This window comes from Doryrhamphus excisus, linkage group LG21, assembly GCF_037039965.1.
Source record: "Doryrhamphus excisus strain RoL-2023G ecotype Guam linkage group LG21, RoL_Dexc_Guam_v1.1, whole genome shotgun sequence".
In the NCBI taxonomy this organism is placed as follows: domain Eukaryota; kingdom Metazoa; phylum Chordata; class Actinopteri; order Syngnathiformes; family Syngnathidae; genus Doryrhamphus; species Doryrhamphus excisus.
The window spans coordinates 15,217,378-15,234,216 of NC_136377.1; the positions used below are offsets into that span (position 1 = coordinate 15,217,378).

The following is a 16,839-nucleotide window of genomic DNA, read 5'->3' on the forward strand; positions in this document are numbered from 1 at the left end:
GAGGGCTGATGCTGCCTGCTGGTGCTGCCGGTGGTGTTGGAAGAAGAGGGAGAGGTGGGAGGAGGCTGACGGCCCAGCAAGCTCTTCAGAGCCTTGGAAGGAGGAAGGATGGAGGAACAGGAAAAGGGCGATTTATAGCCTCTCCTGTCATCTTCAGTCGGGATCAATCTGGACTAATACGGATGGGAAGGAAAGGATGATGCGGGACGTCCATTTGCCGCAGGTAAGCACCTTTTATAATATTATTAGCATCGTTACGATTTAGAACATCTCCTCCCCCACCACTGGCAGCGATCATGTGCTCGTTTCGGCATGGGGGGGGGGGGTGTGGTTACATAAGAAGACTAACCTCTTATTAGTGCTAACCTTGCGACGTGATGAGAGGATGGAGGATGGAGGATGGGGGGGGGGGGGTAGCAAAGATGTTCCCGGTTCTGCACTCCCGCAGGCCGGTGTGGCGCAACAAGGAGTACAATTCATAACACGCTGCTGCCTGATACTAGCATATAACAGTATTATTGGATACGTTCCCTCGCCTCTGTCACCATGACAACACGTACAAGCAGCCCCCCTCCCCCCACCTGAAATACTTGAGCCTGTGACTCTAAAGTGTGGTTGGGAGCAAAAATAACTCACTGGACACTTCATTAGGCACACCCGAACACTCTAATGAGATCCAAAGCAAAAGCATAGTGCGAAAAAGGTTCCTTTTAATACACAATAATGCCCACTTTTCATTTGGACTTCTTCAATTAGCCATTTTGCAATAGCGGCTCGGTGCCAGAGGCAAAGCCAGGGGTGTCCAAACTTTTTCCAACGGAGATCAATATTTGCTAAGATATTTGAAGAAAACATCCACATCTCAGCTGCGTGTTACTGGATACGTATTAATAATAGATATATTGTTCGTTGAATACGTTTGGGATCGTTATTAGATTCCTAAAGGCAGAATTTGACCAAGCACTCATTACTATTTATGTATATACTTTTTTTTTTTAAAAAACTTGACTACTGCACTGAAAGGAGTACATCTTGTATAATGACAATAAAGGCCATTCCATTCCATTCCATTCCATTCCAGGCCATTCCATTCTTATTGTGTAAGTGCACCTTATACCTTATATAGAAGTGTGCCTAATCGTTACCTTACAATAAAAAGCCATTTTCCCTCCAATAGTACATTATCAGGTGTAAAATATGATCCTAATTAGCGTTACACTTGCTACTATGCACACATTTATGCAATGCACACTTTTTCTGTTGTGATTATTGGTTTAGGATTTAAATGGTTAGCCAGACACCCCCTAACCATGTTTCACACTAAACGTCTGCAGACACAATGTTTCCCAAGAGGCTTTCAAAGTGAAACATTATGGTCATTATGCTATGTTTTGTATTGAAAATGCCACCTGTATTGTCATCAAATTGACTTTTTCTTGCAATCTTTTGGCCACTTTTGTATCTAGCCAAGCCGCTGAAGATTAAACTGGGGAATAATGATGTTTATAATAGTAATAATAATAATGATAATGTCTCCATTGCATGCCAACGAGGAGCCATTGTGCTACACCTGCTTAAACAATCCCATTTTCTGTTTGCTAAACCCCCCCCATCTCCAAACAATGGCAGCCTAGCAACCACGACGAGCCGGTCTGTCGGGCTTTAGGAGTTTTTATGGCACAGCACAATGGTGCCCATTGGTGCCCATTGGTGCCCATTGGTGCCCATTGTCTTTGCACAAATCAATATATGTACAGCATTGTTTACACATCTTTACAAATAAATCTGCATTGGAAATGTCCATCTGTGTCTGTCTGCTAGCGTTAGCATGCCAGGCTCACTGGTGACAAGGTTCATCTTCATTTCATAGAATTTGGATTGTGTTTTGCCTCTAATACTAATAATAATTATATAAGTGGCTATGGCTAATGTGCTAGCATATACAGTCTAGTATTACACTTTCACTGCCGTTTGAATTTCGTGGCTTTACTCCCTCTATCCGTGTTCTATGCTGCTTCTCCTCACTAGGGTCGCGGGGTATGCTGGAGCCTATCCCAGCTGAATCATGGGGCACATATAGACAAACAACACGTATGGACAATTTAGCGTCACCAGTTTGACTGTGTGGCTAACATGCTAACCGCATGAGTCTGTCACGTTTTTTTATATGAATAGTCTGAGTAAATCATGCCATTTCGTGGTTGAATACATCAGTCAAAATATTCATATTGAAGTAAATGTCACATACCTTTTGCCTAAATTAAACATTTTCAAGCATAAAAATGACTAAATGAACTAAAATGCATATATCAGGCATTTAAAGACGAGACGTTGGTAGTAATACCCTACACCTGCCACTAGGTGTCAGTAATGTTGCTGTAATGTTGGTTGAGTTTGCCGCAACAACAGGCTTTTATTGCAGGTTTGCTTTATCTCCCAAAGGCAAACAGTCTCTAAAATAATCTCTAAAAAAAAAAACCACGGGATAATGTTGTGGCCATGACCCACGGCAAGCGATCAGTTCTGAACCTGCAATGTCCTGAACCTATGCACTCCTCAGGAGAAAACATTTATAGCAGCACACAAAGGTCTTATTTATATATTGAATGGTTTATTTACTCCTGTGTTTACTATATTGGGTTATGTGTAAAGCTCACTATAGGGGTGTTAGTTCATATCTAGGGGGCTCTAATAATGTTAACGATCAGTACTAAGAAGGTCGGAAATGGTTTTCAATGCTGTAACTGTGAAAATATTGGATGCATGAATAAGGAATCCTACTTCGCAGAAATTCACTTCTGGAACTAATTAACCACAATAAACAAGGGATTACTGTATTAGCTTCTGGGTGTGATGTGTCATCTTGATAAGTATAATCGTGTCTAATAGTTGTTTAAACATTCAATTGTATTGTTAATGATCCATGGTTAAATTCCATGCTACTAGTTAGCCTCCACGTAGGCCCTAACATCTTCAGTTACTAATTGTATCTACGTATATTCCTTGTCACAATGACTTTTATGCATGTCTTTTTCACCTGGATGAACACAAGTAAGTGTTATATTGGCCCTGCTTTTAGTTACTCAAACATGATCATATATTATGGTGTTTCATGAACAAAGATGAAAGAGATTGCATGACCTTGCTGCTGCCCGTTAGCATCCATGAAGCCTCTTTAGCTGCTCATGATTTCTCGTGACTGTAGGTTTTGTTATGTTTGTTTTAAATTAGTATAAAACGGACTCTGCTTTTAGTCACTCAAACATGATTAAAGTTCACAATTAATGAACACAGATTCATGGAGGTTATTGCTTTAGCTTCTGATGCTATTAGTTAGCCTGGAGGCTTTTGGTGCGAACTTCCTTAGCAACTAATGATATCATTTCATGACACAATAGCTTTTTGTCATGCTTGCTGAATATGTTTGCTGCAAGATTGTCTCTGCTTTCACATGATTACATTCCAAAGCTGATTGCTTCAGCGTCCCATGCTACTCATTAGCCTCCATGGAGCTGGAGGCCTGTGAGAACTAATGCCTTTTGCTAAAGTTCCCTTATTTATTGACCATCAGCCAGACTAATTATTTCATTGGAACAGTAGCTGTTTGTTGATTATTATTAAAATGCTAATTTAGAGTCCAGGGGCAGGTACTAGCGGTATTTGTCATGTAAACAATGGCTTCGTCCAACGCTGTTGCCTCTTTCAGTACAACCTGCTCTATTGCCAGCACTTGATAGCCTGAGCGGTGCGTTGCCATGGATACCAGTGCTGCTCAAGCTCATAATATTCCCCTGTGAGTGCGAGGAGTGCAGAACGGCATCAACGGCCGCCATTTGTTCCACTGGTAAATACACTGATGGCGGCTTCAAGGGGGCACTGGGGCGGAAATGACCTCCGGGCTGGGGGCACGGCAACACTAAACAGTAAAAATGACTTGTTTTTTTTCACCCGCTGAACATAAATAGCCCCCAAACTATCCAATATGGTGAAGAATATCAGTGGCAGGTTGACGCAATCACATCTGAAGCAGAAAGTGCTCAGGCTGTTTAGCTACTAGTTGCCACATGGGGGAAGCAAACAAAGATATTTGAGTCAATTATCTCACCAATAGTCATAAATAGAATTGCTCTGCTGTTTTGATGGAGCTACACTAGTTAGACATGCTCTACACAAAATAGAAATGAATCCTCTGCGTGGCAGGTCCTGTTATTACTTACATGACTTTAATAATGTCTTTCAGCAGCTTCGGAGGATGACTGGACCTACAGCTGATATCCACTAATGCTGTTCCCGGCCCTGTCTTAGGCTTGAATCCATCCAGAACCCTGATGGAGCAGGATGTGGAAAGCCCAGCCATCAACAGACAGCCCAAGTTGCCCAAGCAGGCCCGCGAGGACCTGCCCAAACAGCTGGTGGAAATGGACAGGGCCAAGAGGATCCAGCGCTATGTTCAGAAAGACGGCAAATGCAACGTCCACCACGGCAACGTGCGCGAGACCTACCGTTACCTGACGGACATCTTCACCACGCTGGTGGACCTGAAGTGGAGGTTCAATCTGTTCATCTTTGTCCTGGTCTACACGGTCACATGGCTCTTCTTCGGCTTCATGTGGTGGCTCATTGCGTACCTGCGCGGGGATCTGGACCACATAGCGGACAACCTTTGGACTCCGTGTGTCAACAACCTGAACGGTTTTGTGTCCGCCTTTCTGTTCTCCATTGAGACAGAGACCACCATTGGGTACGGGTACAGGGTCATCACGGACAAGTGCCCCGAGGGCATCGTTCTGCTCCTGGTCCAGTCGGTGCTGGGATCTATCGTCAACGCCTTCATGGTGGGCTGTATGTTCGTCAAGATCTCGCAGCCCAAGAAACGTGCCGAGACGTTGGTGTTTTCCACCAACGCTGTCATTTCCATGAGAGATGGGCGGTTGTGCCTGATGTTCCGAGTCGGGGACCTCCGGAACTCGCACATTGTGGAGGCCTCCATCCGGGCCAAGTTGATCAAGTCCAAGCAGACCAAGGAGGGCGAGTTCATCCCCCTCAACCAGACAGACATTAACGTGGGCTACAACACGGGAGATGACAGGCTCTTCCTCGTGTCGCCGCTTATCATCTGTCACGAGATCAACCAGAACAGCCCCTTCTGGGACGTCTCACCTGCACACCTGGCCAAGGAGGAGCTGGAAATAGTCGTTATCCTGGAAGGCATGGTGGAGGCCACTGGTGAGTCCGTCTTGACTGATCTAATGGGTGAAATTACAGGCAATAGTCACGTCATAATGCGTCATGTAATGTTGGCGGACGGACAAAGACAGCGGGGTTACTGTAATATTGGTACAGGCGGAGACTGATACATCGCTACAGATGGAGGGACTGACTGACACATAGGGACAGATGGACACATTATGACAAAGACAGGGATGGACCAACTGACTGAGAAGTGGTACGAATGGACAAACAGGTATCGGGGTGGATGGATGGTATCCTCCAATTTATTGTGTGTGCAGGCATGACGTGCCAGGCCAGGAGCTCATACGTGAGCAGCGAGATCAAGTGGGGCTACCGCTTCACACCTGTCCTGACGCTGGAGGACGGCTTCTACGAGGTGGACTACAACAGCTTCCACGACATCTACGAGACCAACACGCCCGCCTGCAGCGCCAAGGAACTGGCCGACATGAGCAGCCGCGCCCGCCTGCCCCTCACCTGGTCGCTGGCCAGCAAGCTCAGCCAGCAGGGCCTGCCCGAGGCTGAACAAGAGGGGGCGCCGGAGACTAAGAGCACCCCACAGACTGAGAGGAACGGAGACATCGGCAACATGGAGAGCGAGTCCAAAGTGTAGCCGGGATGTGCGGAGCGACGTTAGGTGACGTATTTCAGCAAGGAAACAACACCGTGACACCCTGACTGTGCAACATGCATGTCTCTCCTGACAAGATCCCTATTATTTTTTCTAGTAGACTATTCCTATAGATGCATTTGCATATTAAGTATTTTTGTACATAAGATGAAATGTTTTGGTTGAGTGAAGATTTGACACGTTTGATACTAATTCTCTTAGGCTAGGCCTGTAAATAATACTATGCCTTACTGTATCTATCAAGCTTTCATTGTTTACCTTTTGGTTTGTTTCTTTTTCAGAATATACACTGACAGGACACCTCATTAGGAACACTTGCACCAGGTAATGACGGCCGTTATGAGAGCCGCATCAATAATTCAGACTTTACAGAGGTAATAATCACAAATAAAGGATAGAGCTCCTTTCCTACAGAGGAACTCTGACTAGCGTTTTTGCAGTAGGCCTTTAGAAACAACAGAGGGCCGTTGTAGTAGGTTCATTTTTGTTGTCATTTGGAGGATCTCTGACGAGTGTTTTTGTAGGAGGCCCTTAAAAACAGCAGGGCCTTCCTGTCCTATAAGGACCCTTTGAAGAGTTTTTGAATTAGGTCCTTAAAAACAACAGCGTTGCTGTCGTATCGAGGATCTTTGTAGTAGATCCTTGAAAACAACAACAACCCTCCTGTCACAAAGAGGGTCTTTGATGACCATTTGTAACAGGTCCTTAAAGACAACTGAGGTGTCTTGTCATATAGAGGATCTTTGACTATTTTTTTTTTTTGCAGTAGGTCCTTCAAAACAGAAGAATACTCCTTCTAGATAGAGGATCTTTGACAAGCGTTTTTGTAGGATGTCCTTAATAACAGCAGAGTGCTCCGGTCGCATAAAGTGGCTCTTTGAAGGGCATTTTTGTTGTAGATCCTGAAAAACAGCAGAGTGCTCCTGTCATATGACCAGCACATACATAAGTCCTTAAAAACATCAGTGTGAAGATGTTTGACCAGCATTCTTGTCATGTCAGAGAGATTATAACAAAAGTATATTAGATGAAAATGAACATCAATTATTATCTTTGTAAATGTATGATACAGCTCTTGTAGTGAATCTCATGAGATTGTGCAGATGTACCTAATGAAGTGTCCGGTGTGTATAAGCATGTACAAACATGAATTTATTCTGTAAGATGTATTTATTTATACTGTGAGGAGAAGCACATACGAAAAGGATGCAAAGCTCCAGTTGAAACCAATGACGAGTTCTTCTTCAAGTCCAGCCCCACCACCCACTCACACCACCACAAGCCCTTCCCTTGAAGCTTTGTGGAAAGTTCCACAAGGTAAGCCATGACTTTGCTTTATGCTGACTTCACTCGACGGCCCTTTAAAACTGCTTTTTTCTCACTGTTTTGCACTTGGGAGAGGCTGGAGAGAGATGTTGCAGTAAATAACTAAAAAAACCTCACATCACCCGACAGTATCATAAATATCCGAAATAAACAGTAACATTGCACATTTGTGAAGACTTATTATTGGGCAGCAAATACACAAGCATTCATGTTTTGTGGATTTATTTTCATTTTTCAAAATGCAATTCCTTTGACTTCCTCCCACAGTGAACATCGCCCCGCTAAAATACTGTCTGAATTCAACATACGTATGTACACATTCAAGTTCCAACACGATTGGAGGTGTGCAGGTGTAGTCAAGTTATTCTTTTTAAAAAGCACTCTTGGAGTGAGTTTGGTCATGCTCTTGTGACAAGTATCAGGATTATGTATGCTAAGTGCGTGTGCGTGTGCGTGTGCGTACTCCATTAGGTACACCAGTCCCCCCCAAACTTCTAGTGATGCAGCCTCTGCAGTACTTGGAGCTGTTTGTAATACTTTGGTTGGAGAAAACAAGACTTTAAAGGCACAAGTTTGCAGGTTTTTACATTATGCAGGTGTACCTAATGTTGTGGCCTTGTGTAGGAGTGTTCCGTACTTAGTCCACCTCCGGTACATTAATTAAATACATTTACGTTCATTAAAAAATAGTGTTTTTTCCTAGTGTGTAAAATGTCAAAATAACCACCTGAACTTCTCCAGCTTTCTTCACTTTGGATTGAAAGTAGGGAAGGTCGTGAAGAAGCTCGGCTTCAAATGCAGTAGGAGTAGGAGTTAATCATTTAACACGAAACACAGCTGACGTGTGGACTTTTCCGAGCAGGAGTGTGCGTGTGTGTGTGTGTGTGTGTGTGTGTGTGTGTGTGAACAACATTACCCGGCAAACACCTGCGGCGTGAGCGGTAAGGGCAGCAGGTCATTGTCTATGTTGTCGGCATTGTCGTCCATGGCTGACACGGTGCAGCCCAGCACCTTCAGGGGGTATTTCTCCATGACGCCGTGAACCTCGCGCTGCACGCTGTCGGGCCAGGAGAGCAGGTCGGCCTTCAGCCTCTGGGCCTCCCCAATCAGGGTCTCCTGGCGACTGCAGAGGCCCGACAGCAGCTCCAAGTTGCGGTGGAGCTGGGCAAGCGCGGGGCTTGGAGGCTCTGCGGGATACGGTAGGGTGTCGCGGTGGTGCCAATCGTTCCCCCCCGGGTTGGGAACTCGTGGCGAGGCCTGGCCTGACATGTAGCACTCAAATTCCTCTGGGGTGAGGTTGAGGGACTGAGCATCCAGCTTCTCGATGAAGGCTGCTGCACAGCACTGAAACAACATAGGAGACACTTTTTTTGTTTGTAACCGCAGTGTTATTATGATGATGATCTCCATTATAATTATTGTTATATAGATATATTAGTCCTGTGATTGACGACCAGTCCACGGTGTACCCCGCCTTTCGCCCGAAGACAGCTGGGATAGGCTCCAGCACCCCCCGCGACCCTTGTGAGGCTAAGCGGTAGAAAATGAATAGATATATTATGTGGGGCTGCACGGTGGTCTAGTGGTTAGCGTGCAGGCTTCATAGCAAGGAGACCTAAGTTCAATTCCACCCTCGGTCATCTCTGTGTGGAGTTTGCATGTTCTCCCCGTGCATGCGTGGGTTTTTTCCGGGTATTCCGGCTTTTGGCTTATGTTGAGACGCATTATCAAAAAGTGTTCTAAACGCCCACAATGTACGGTTAATGCAACAAAAATCTTTTCTGGACGAATGCTTGCTTTTGATATATATATATATGTATATATATAATACTGTTTACATGATTGTTGTGGTTTATGGGAATAATGATGTCAAAAAATGAAAGCAGACCAGGTTGGTGAAGTAGTATCCGTCCTCTCCTGTCATCAACCTGCTGGGGTTGCAGAAGCGCGTGATGTACTGGATGTTGGACTGGAGTCTTGGCGGGTTGGCTTTGAGCACGATGTAGATGAGGGCGGGGAGGAAGTCGTCCGCCGACGCCGGCTCGCTTTTGGTGTTCCTGATGGCAGCGAAGATGTGCTTGCTGCAGCGGGTGACACACGACAGCTTGTCGCGGGGAACCTTCTTGGAGTCCATCTCGATAATGTCTGCAGCAGACAATCCAAAATAGTTTTTGGTGATTGCACTATTGTAACTACATATATATGGTTCCTGACCACCATCATGTAACCCACCAGACAGCCCCCAAATAGAGTCATATATCAGGCTTCCTCCATCTTGGTCTACAACACTGCCATCTTCTGTTTTCTCGTTTTATTACAGACCATTTATAGTTGAACGTGGTAGCCCAGACCTCATCAGCGTTCATCACCGTTTAAGCTTAAACCAAGATGCTGGAAGATTCTATATAGTCAGGTTGACAGTCCTGAGCTCCTCTAACATTACCACAACCATTATCTAAGTCTAAGTCATTTAGTGTTTCAAATCAACCACCTATCTGATTTACACTAAAGAGTTTTATTTCAGCATTTAATTTGTACATTATTAGTATTTTTATTATACTTAATCATGAATTCTTTCCATAGATGTTATTGAAATACATTTACTGTATTATTGTAAATATTACATAATGTATATTGTAGCGCAGTATTTAAAAAAATTGATATATTTCGTGGTATATTGTGATAATTTAGCAAGATCTGCACGGTGCGTGAGTGGTTAACGCGTAGGCCACACAGCTAGGAGAGCCAAGTTCGATTCCACCCTCGGCCATCTCTGTGTGGAGTTTGCATGTTCTCCCCGTGCATGCGTGGGTTTTCTCCGGGTACTCCGGTTTCCTCCCCCACTCCAAAAACATGCTAGGTTAATTGGCCACTCCAAATTGTCCATAGGTATGAATGTGAGTGTGAATGGTTGTTTGTCTATATGTGCCCTGGGATTGGCTGGCCACCATAGACAGCTGGGATAGGCTCCAGCACCCCGTGACCCTTGTGAGGATAAGCTGTGGAAAATGAATGAATGGAATAATTGTATTCGTACAAACAGATATGAATGAATAAGTTTACTGATTTAATTCATTCAAGATTTACTGAGTCGATATATGTATACATATAAATAAATATATGTGTATATAAATCAATAAACTTGACTTGCAAGTCTGAATGATCGAGGCAAAGCGTTGATTAAAGAAGAGTCGACTATTTGAGGAAATGCTGTCATCACACAAATTGTGAAGGAAAAACACACAAACATAACAATAATTCCAAAACCATAATGACTGTATTGAAGAGCACTGAAAAAATGGACCTGTTATGGCTTTAACCACATTTTCTGACGCTTCCGGGATTTCCTCATCCATCGGCACACAAAGCATCTGGATGTTGACCCAGTGTAGAGCTCTGCAGCACCAAGAGAGAGACAGTTTATTTTATAGTGGAAAACTGAGCCAACGCATCACCAACCTGATCCTGTTCTGCATGGCGAGGTCCTTCCTTTCATCATCGCTTGTTTCTGGGCAGAAAACGCTTTTGTACAGACGAGACATGATGTACTTTTCCACCTGGTCCATCACCTGCTCTACGGCCTCGGAGGAACCTGGAGAACCCAACCAACATTTACAGCTCTTGCTGACATTCATGAAGACGATGAGAAGACGCTTTTGTTGCCCACCTTTGAAGTGACTGGTAAGGCGGTCCGCCATGCTCTGGTAGAAGTCCTGAACACACTCTGATAGTTCTTCTGCATTCAAGTCCTGAAACATATTTCGAGGACAGGAGTCAAGTCCATGAGAGGTCACCCTAAGTCTCATAGTAGCCACCTTCTTGCCGGACATGCTGAGAAGGAAGCTCCGACACTGTTTGTGGATCTCCCGGCCGGGCCGCTGGAAGTTCTTCAAGAACTCCACAAAGTCCCTGGAGACCTGGTCAGAGTCAAAGTCCAGTCTAGCGTGGCGGCTCATGGACGGACTGGTCATCTTCACCTCAGGAGATTCTGACAAAAAAAAAAGAAAAAAAAACATGTCTTTGGTCTGAATAACATAATAACATTAACAGCTGTGGCTGTAGGCAACCTCCAGATGTAGTTTTTTTTAATACTAGCTTCACAAGATGGCAGTAGCTGCATTTGAAGAGTAGTCGGCATACGGCAACTTTATTTACCTTTGCGTTTCCTTTAAAATGAACTATGAATGGCTGAGCAGTTTGCTCCTTACCACTACTACCATCACTATTACCAACACTGGTAATGGCTGGGTGGGAATCAGACATGCACCATCTGCATTAAACCACCAGGGAACGCTGTGTGGTGCAATATACTTATATATACAGTCAATGACCATTTGCTGGGCTGCACGGCCGACGAGTGGTTAGCGCACAGGCCTCACAGCTTGGAGACCCGAGTTCAATTCCTCGGCCATCTCTGTGTGGAGTTTGCATGTTCTCCCCGTGCATGCGTGCGTTTTCTCCGGGTACTCCGGTTTCCTCCCACATTCCAAAAACATGCTAGGTTAATTGGTGACTCCAAATGTGAGTGTGAATGGTTGTTTGTCTATATGTGCCCTGTGATTGGCTGGCGAATGAATGAATGACTGAATCACCATTTGCTCAAAAAGTGCTATCTTTTCCTTTCCACTCTCGCATGTACTCCATATCATTATTAAAGTACATTTTCACATTTAGAAAATGGCCTGCTTCCAACTGACACCCCTTCAGGTAAATAAACACCCCTGCTATAATTAGAACATTTTAAGTGCACAAATGTGGATATATCATCTCTTTTCAGTGTCTAGACTTTTATACCAGTTTGTGAGTTAGTATATTTGCATGTTGCCTTCTTGTAGGTAAATCATTGACTGGACTGCTTTTTATTCTCAACGTACCTTTCTTGGAAGCAGTGCGTGACGACGGGCTGAAGAACTTCTTGACTGTCGTGACTTTCCGTGTCTTCTCGTTGGTTTTCTTCTCCTCAAACTTTGAGAAGGGTCCGAGAGAGGAATGGGTGGTTGGCGTGGACTGGGTCTGGGCTGGCACCCCATGACTGCTGGCGTACGCGGCCGCCTCCTCCTCTCGCTGCAGCCTGAAGGAAGATGTGAAGCTTAGTTGAAGAAATACGCTGTTCACTGCATCCCATTTTTGGCGATGCACAGGTAATCATAGGCAATAACATAGTCAATAACAAAGGATTTTGTTTGGTGTACATGTTTTAATGCTGTGCAATCAGCCAGTAGTTGTGTTAAGTTTCACCCTGCTTAGCAATAATGACGAAGTGGACAATACTACATCACATGTCGACATAAAAACAGGGCTTTTGATATAAGTGGTTTCAACTGTACTAGTATGTCACACACCTAATTGCTTACTTTTCAGCTAGGGCCCAGTCGTCCTGGATCTGTTTTTGCCGAACCCGCTGGTACTCCTCCCTCCAACACTTGGAGCACAGGCCCTGCCAGGCCGTGTTGCCATAGTAACCGCATCCCTTTTTGCACAGGAGCTCCGACTGGTCCACATGGATGCCACGACGCTCCGTCCTCTGACTCATGCTGCCATAAAAATGAGCTTTTAATGTTTTGATGGCCTCCCTGTTCACGCCACGCAAAATATCTTCTAATCTATAGTCAGACGTGCTACTGCCACAGAGTCTCTGTAACTCCTGCCTTACTCTCCTGACTCACTCAGATATCATTATGTAACATGCTTAAGATTGCTAGGTATGCTTATTTTCTCTGTTACATTATATAATTGTATATATCTATTCTATCCACATTTCTCGACATTTTGGAGGGCATTGCTAATTATAACGTTGACGGTACCAGGTTGCTAACGTTAGCTAACATGTTAACGGGACATGAATTCGTCGTAGGACTGTACCATTCAATTGAGTTGTAATTATTGTCGTTAAAGTCCTCACCTTCAATGTGTTTCACCGCCGTCACCAATGTAGACAAATATTATAAAATATATTATCTTTCCTCTCCTGTCGTGGTGACGCGACGAGAATCTAACGAACGTCTTCCTCGAGAGTAACCGGAAGTGGATGTGACGGAAAATTTTACTCAATCATATAAAATGGATCCTGTGATATTGATAAATGTCGAATGTGGCACAATATTCCCCACTGTACTTGTTGAATGAATGCATTATTCCTCTTCACACAAGAAGAGGCGGAACATTGATCCGTGACGTCACCAAGCACAGGAATGCCAGGACGTTTGGGAATTTCGAACCAAGGTCACGTGATTGGCGGAAGCAGCGTTTGTTTGTTTTTACGAACAGTTTTGAAAAGTGAACCCTTTAGTCGGGGTGGGCGATACTGAAAATTGTGGTTATGTTATCTTACTATGGTAATGTTGAGTTTTTTATTATTGTTATGTTAATATTACTACGTTGCAACAGTCCTTGAGTGAGTACTCGTTGGTCTGATTATAGTATTAGCTGGAGGAACAAGCACTCGTCAGTCAGTTGGAGCAAAACACGTCGTTATTCATGACAAAGAAACAATTGTCAAAAGCGGTGGGGGGAAGCAGGTCAACACTGCCATCTAGTGGTCATCACCTTGTATAGAACGTGAGCGAGCACAAATGAGGCGACCCGATGTGGATACTTTTTTACTTTTTTTCAAGCTCTTTTAATGATTGTGTGATTTTGCATCATGATCATAATCATGATTTTAATCACAATAAAATACTGGATACATATTATTGGCATAAAATATTCAACACACTTATTTATCTTAAAAAAACAAAGAGAAGACCATCTAGAAGAAAAATAGTATAGATCTGATACTGACACTACCCTTAACCCTTGGTGTTAATACTATCAATGTTTGGACAATTGACAGTGTTTTCTAGCTGCTTTTGTGTTATTTTCCAATGGTTTACGAGAAAAGTTCACGTCATTCTGACTATGCAAACAAACACAAGGTCAAAAATACTGTGGACTTGTTTTCACAGACATACGACACATAAACGCACACACACACCATGATCCTGCTGGGCCCCAGCCTGTGCCTTCCCTCACAGGCCACCGTCCAGGAGCTTTTCCTCATCGCCCGAGACGCCAATACCATCCCATACATCTCCTTGGATCCCGTTCTCACCACCTTTCTGTCACTGGACTCGGCGGTGGCACTGCAGCACCAATATGCCTCTTTGCAGCGGGGCATGAGCGATGAGCAGCAGGAGGTGTTTGGCCTCCGTCTGAACAGAGAGCTGTGGGGGAGCAAGGTCAGCCGCGGGGGGGTCGGCATTGTTGCTCTGGCCCTGTCCTTGCTGCTGGACCACATTGCCCAACAGGTTGGTCAAAGTCAGTAAAATCGTGCAACCTTTGGAGGTTTCGACTGTGTTTCTCTTCCTCCACCAGGTTCGACACAACGCCTCATCAACAGAGGCCAACCGATTGCCCCTGACAACCAAGAAGATTTTTGGCATCAGTGCTTCTTCAAGAATCGGCCTGATTATTCAGAACTACCTGAGGCTAATTCCTGGTATTGCCAACGACCACAACACCATGGCTGAGACCACGGAGATCTACGACAACTGGCTCAAACTGGAGCTGCTGGACCATTTCCAGAGGATGACCACCAAGAAGAGGATGAGCTCTGTGTCCATGCAGCAGTGGTTGACTGGGGCTGCTGTTCATCTACACATGAGGATCCACCAGGTCGGTACAAACATAAAAACTAAATATTTTTTTTGTTCCAATGTAGTCCAATGTCCAAGTCCGGTATAAATTGCTGAAAGAACAATAACCAATAAATACACTAAAAAAACACTGTACTATGCATGCCGAGCCAGTAGTTAGCGGTGTCATCACACATAGGCAGTAGCAGTGTTGCAAATGACAGTTGAGTCTCCATGCCTGCTCAGGAGTGCAGGACCACTGGTATGTCTGCAGTATGTATGTGGTATGGTTAAAATGGGAAGTCTATTCAACTGGTGAGTGTACACAATCAGAAAAAAAGCACTGGAAAGTAGGAACAACTGGGAAGGTTGTGTGTTTTGTAAACCGAAGTGTACATACTTTACAGCAGTCAAGTGTGCAAATTGGGTGGAACGGCGGTCGAGTGGTTGGCGTGCAGACCTCACAGCTAGGAGACCAGGGTTCAATTCCACCCTCGTCCATCTCTGTGTGGAGTTTGAATGTTCTCCCCGTGCATGCGTGGGTTTTCTCCGGGTACTCCGGTTTCCTCCCACATTCCAAAAACATGCTAGGTTAATTGGCCACTCCAAATTGTCCATAGGTATGAATAGGAGTGTGAATGGTTGTTTGTCTATATGTGCCCTGTGATTGGCTGGCGACCAGTCCAGGGTGTACCCCGCCTCTCGCCTCAAGACAGCTGGGATAGGCTCCAGCACCCCCGCAACCCTCGTGAGGATAAGCGGTAGAAAATGAATGAATGAATGAATGAATGAATGAAGTCTGCAAATTGGAATGTGTGTATTTTCAGTGACTGGGAGTTGATTTTTTTTCTCGTCCTTTGTGTTTCTGTTTTAACAGGTTCGGCTTCACTCTGTGCCACCAGGCTCAGCGGAGTCCCTTCGTTTGTCTTATAAGACAGCATTTAACCGTCTGGTGCAGGGCTACACGATCTACCTTCATAGGAACATTCAAGAGACTGCACCTTCAGCACCACAGAATCTAAGAAAAGCAGCCAACATCTCCAGTGTAACCAACAAGACCTGCTCCGGTCCTCTAGGAGAAACTTTAAATGAGACCAACCCAAGAGGAGGTTGTAGAACAGATGAGTCCGCTTCAAAAGGGGGTCACGGAGATGACATTGTGTGGGCTGGTAACAGAAGTGATGGCGGTGCCACACAGGGTCTGCTGGTGATCGAGGCAGGGAGAAACGTTAGTCACGACGTGCAGCATCACCCCTGCGAGTCTCCCGCCATACAACGAGCTTTGGTGATACGTATTGTCAATGCACAGTACCTGGAACAGAGCAGAAACTTTTTCCTTTATTCAAAAAAAATCTTCCACCGCCTTCTTGGGCAGAGGGATGCTTTTGAGCTGAACGACAAATGATTCATTGTTTTACTGTGTGAAAGCTGTGGAAGCTCAGAGGCTTATCAATAAAAATCCTAAACCATTTTTGTGTCAAACATACTAAAAGGCTATACAATTGATCTAGAAAAGCTTTCTGTGCCGGTTATCGTGTGTAGCTGCTCTACTACAGGAGTCCACAATTCTGAAAAGGGACAAAAAAAATAGCATAATAAGTCCCCTTGAAAGCTCTATTGTGTGGGAGTCACATACAATATACACATACACATACAAATATATATTGTTGTTTATTTACAACAACCAGTGTTATAAATTTTCAACATTTTTTTCACCAATACCTGTTTTTGTTTCAGGGGAACTTGACTTTTGGTCCTTCTATTTGAACAATTAGTGGCTGAGCAGTGTGCATGTTTTTCTGGATTCAGCACTCTAAAATGGCGTCCAAACCAACATAGGGCATGTTACGGAAGTGGCTGCTGACTCGGCTCTCCTATCTTATACTCCTCCTCCTTGATTATTATTATTGTAATAGAGGAATTCAAACAGAGCAGCTGGCAGGAATGGCTGACTACAGTGTTCTAAGATGGTCTGTAGATGGCGGTACTGCACCAAACGGTATCCCTCCTTTTAATAGCGGAAGCAGAAGAAGAAAA

General features: G+C 44.5%; 3 protein-coding genes across 7 annotated transcripts; 2 read left to right on the plus strand and 1 right to left on the minus strand.

Moving 5' to 3' along the window:
* Window positions 1-11: 11 nt before the first annotated feature.
* Window positions 12-8,090, plus strand: kcnj6 (potassium inwardly rectifying channel subfamily J member 6). 4 transcript variants are annotated; one of them, XM_078787905.1, is made up of 4 exons: window positions 12-223; window positions 4,306-5,226; window positions 5,511-5,869; window positions 6,145-8,090. In XM_078787905.1, the coding sequence occupies exons 2-3, from the start codon at window positions 4,329-4,331 to the stop codon at window positions 5,843-5,845; spliced, it is 1,233 nt and encodes a 410-aa protein (XP_078644031.1). In that variant the 5' UTR covers window positions 12-223; window positions 4,306-4,328; the 3' UTR covers window positions 5,846-5,869; window positions 6,145-8,090. The 4 variants fall into 4 exon arrangements, with proteins under 4 accessions (XP_078644031.1, XP_078644029.1, XP_078644030.1 ...); XM_078787903.1 differs by having other exon boundaries at window positions 4,241-5,226; window positions 5,511-8,090; XM_078787904.1 differs by having other exon boundaries at window positions 4,244-5,226; window positions 5,511-8,090.
* rabgef1 (RAB guanine nucleotide exchange factor (GEF) 1) lies at window positions 7,029-13,346 on the minus strand. 2 transcript variants are annotated; one of them, XM_058086152.2, is made up of 9 exons: window positions 13,092-13,343; window positions 12,544-12,723; window positions 12,064-12,260; window positions 11,005-11,177; window positions 10,857-10,938; window positions 10,649-10,781; window positions 10,494-10,585; window positions 9,078-9,334; window positions 7,029-8,533 (listed from the first exon to the last, which is right to left on the minus strand). In XM_058086152.2, the coding sequence occupies exons 2-9, from the start codon at window positions 12,720-12,722 to the stop codon at window positions 8,102-8,104; spliced, it is 1,545 nt and encodes a 514-aa protein (XP_057942135.2). In that variant the 5' UTR covers window position 12,723; window positions 13,092-13,343; the 3' UTR covers window positions 7,029-8,101. The 2 variants fall into 2 exon arrangements, with proteins under 2 accessions (XP_057942135.2, XP_057942134.2); XM_058086151.2 differs by having other exon boundaries at window positions 10,649-10,938; window positions 13,092-13,346.
* Window positions 13,347-14,123: 777 nt separating this feature from the next.
* On the plus strand, window positions 14,124-16,273 carry LOC131137820 (uncharacterized). Its single transcript, XM_078787908.1, has 3 exons — window positions 14,124-14,475; window positions 14,543-14,842; window positions 15,680-16,273. The coding sequence occupies exons 1-3, from the start codon at window positions 14,164-14,166 to the stop codon at window positions 16,205-16,207; spliced, it is 1,140 nt and encodes a 379-aa protein (XP_078644034.1). The 5' UTR covers window positions 14,124-14,163; the 3' UTR covers window positions 16,208-16,273.
* The last annotated feature ends 566 nt before the right edge of the window (window positions 16,274-16,839 follow it).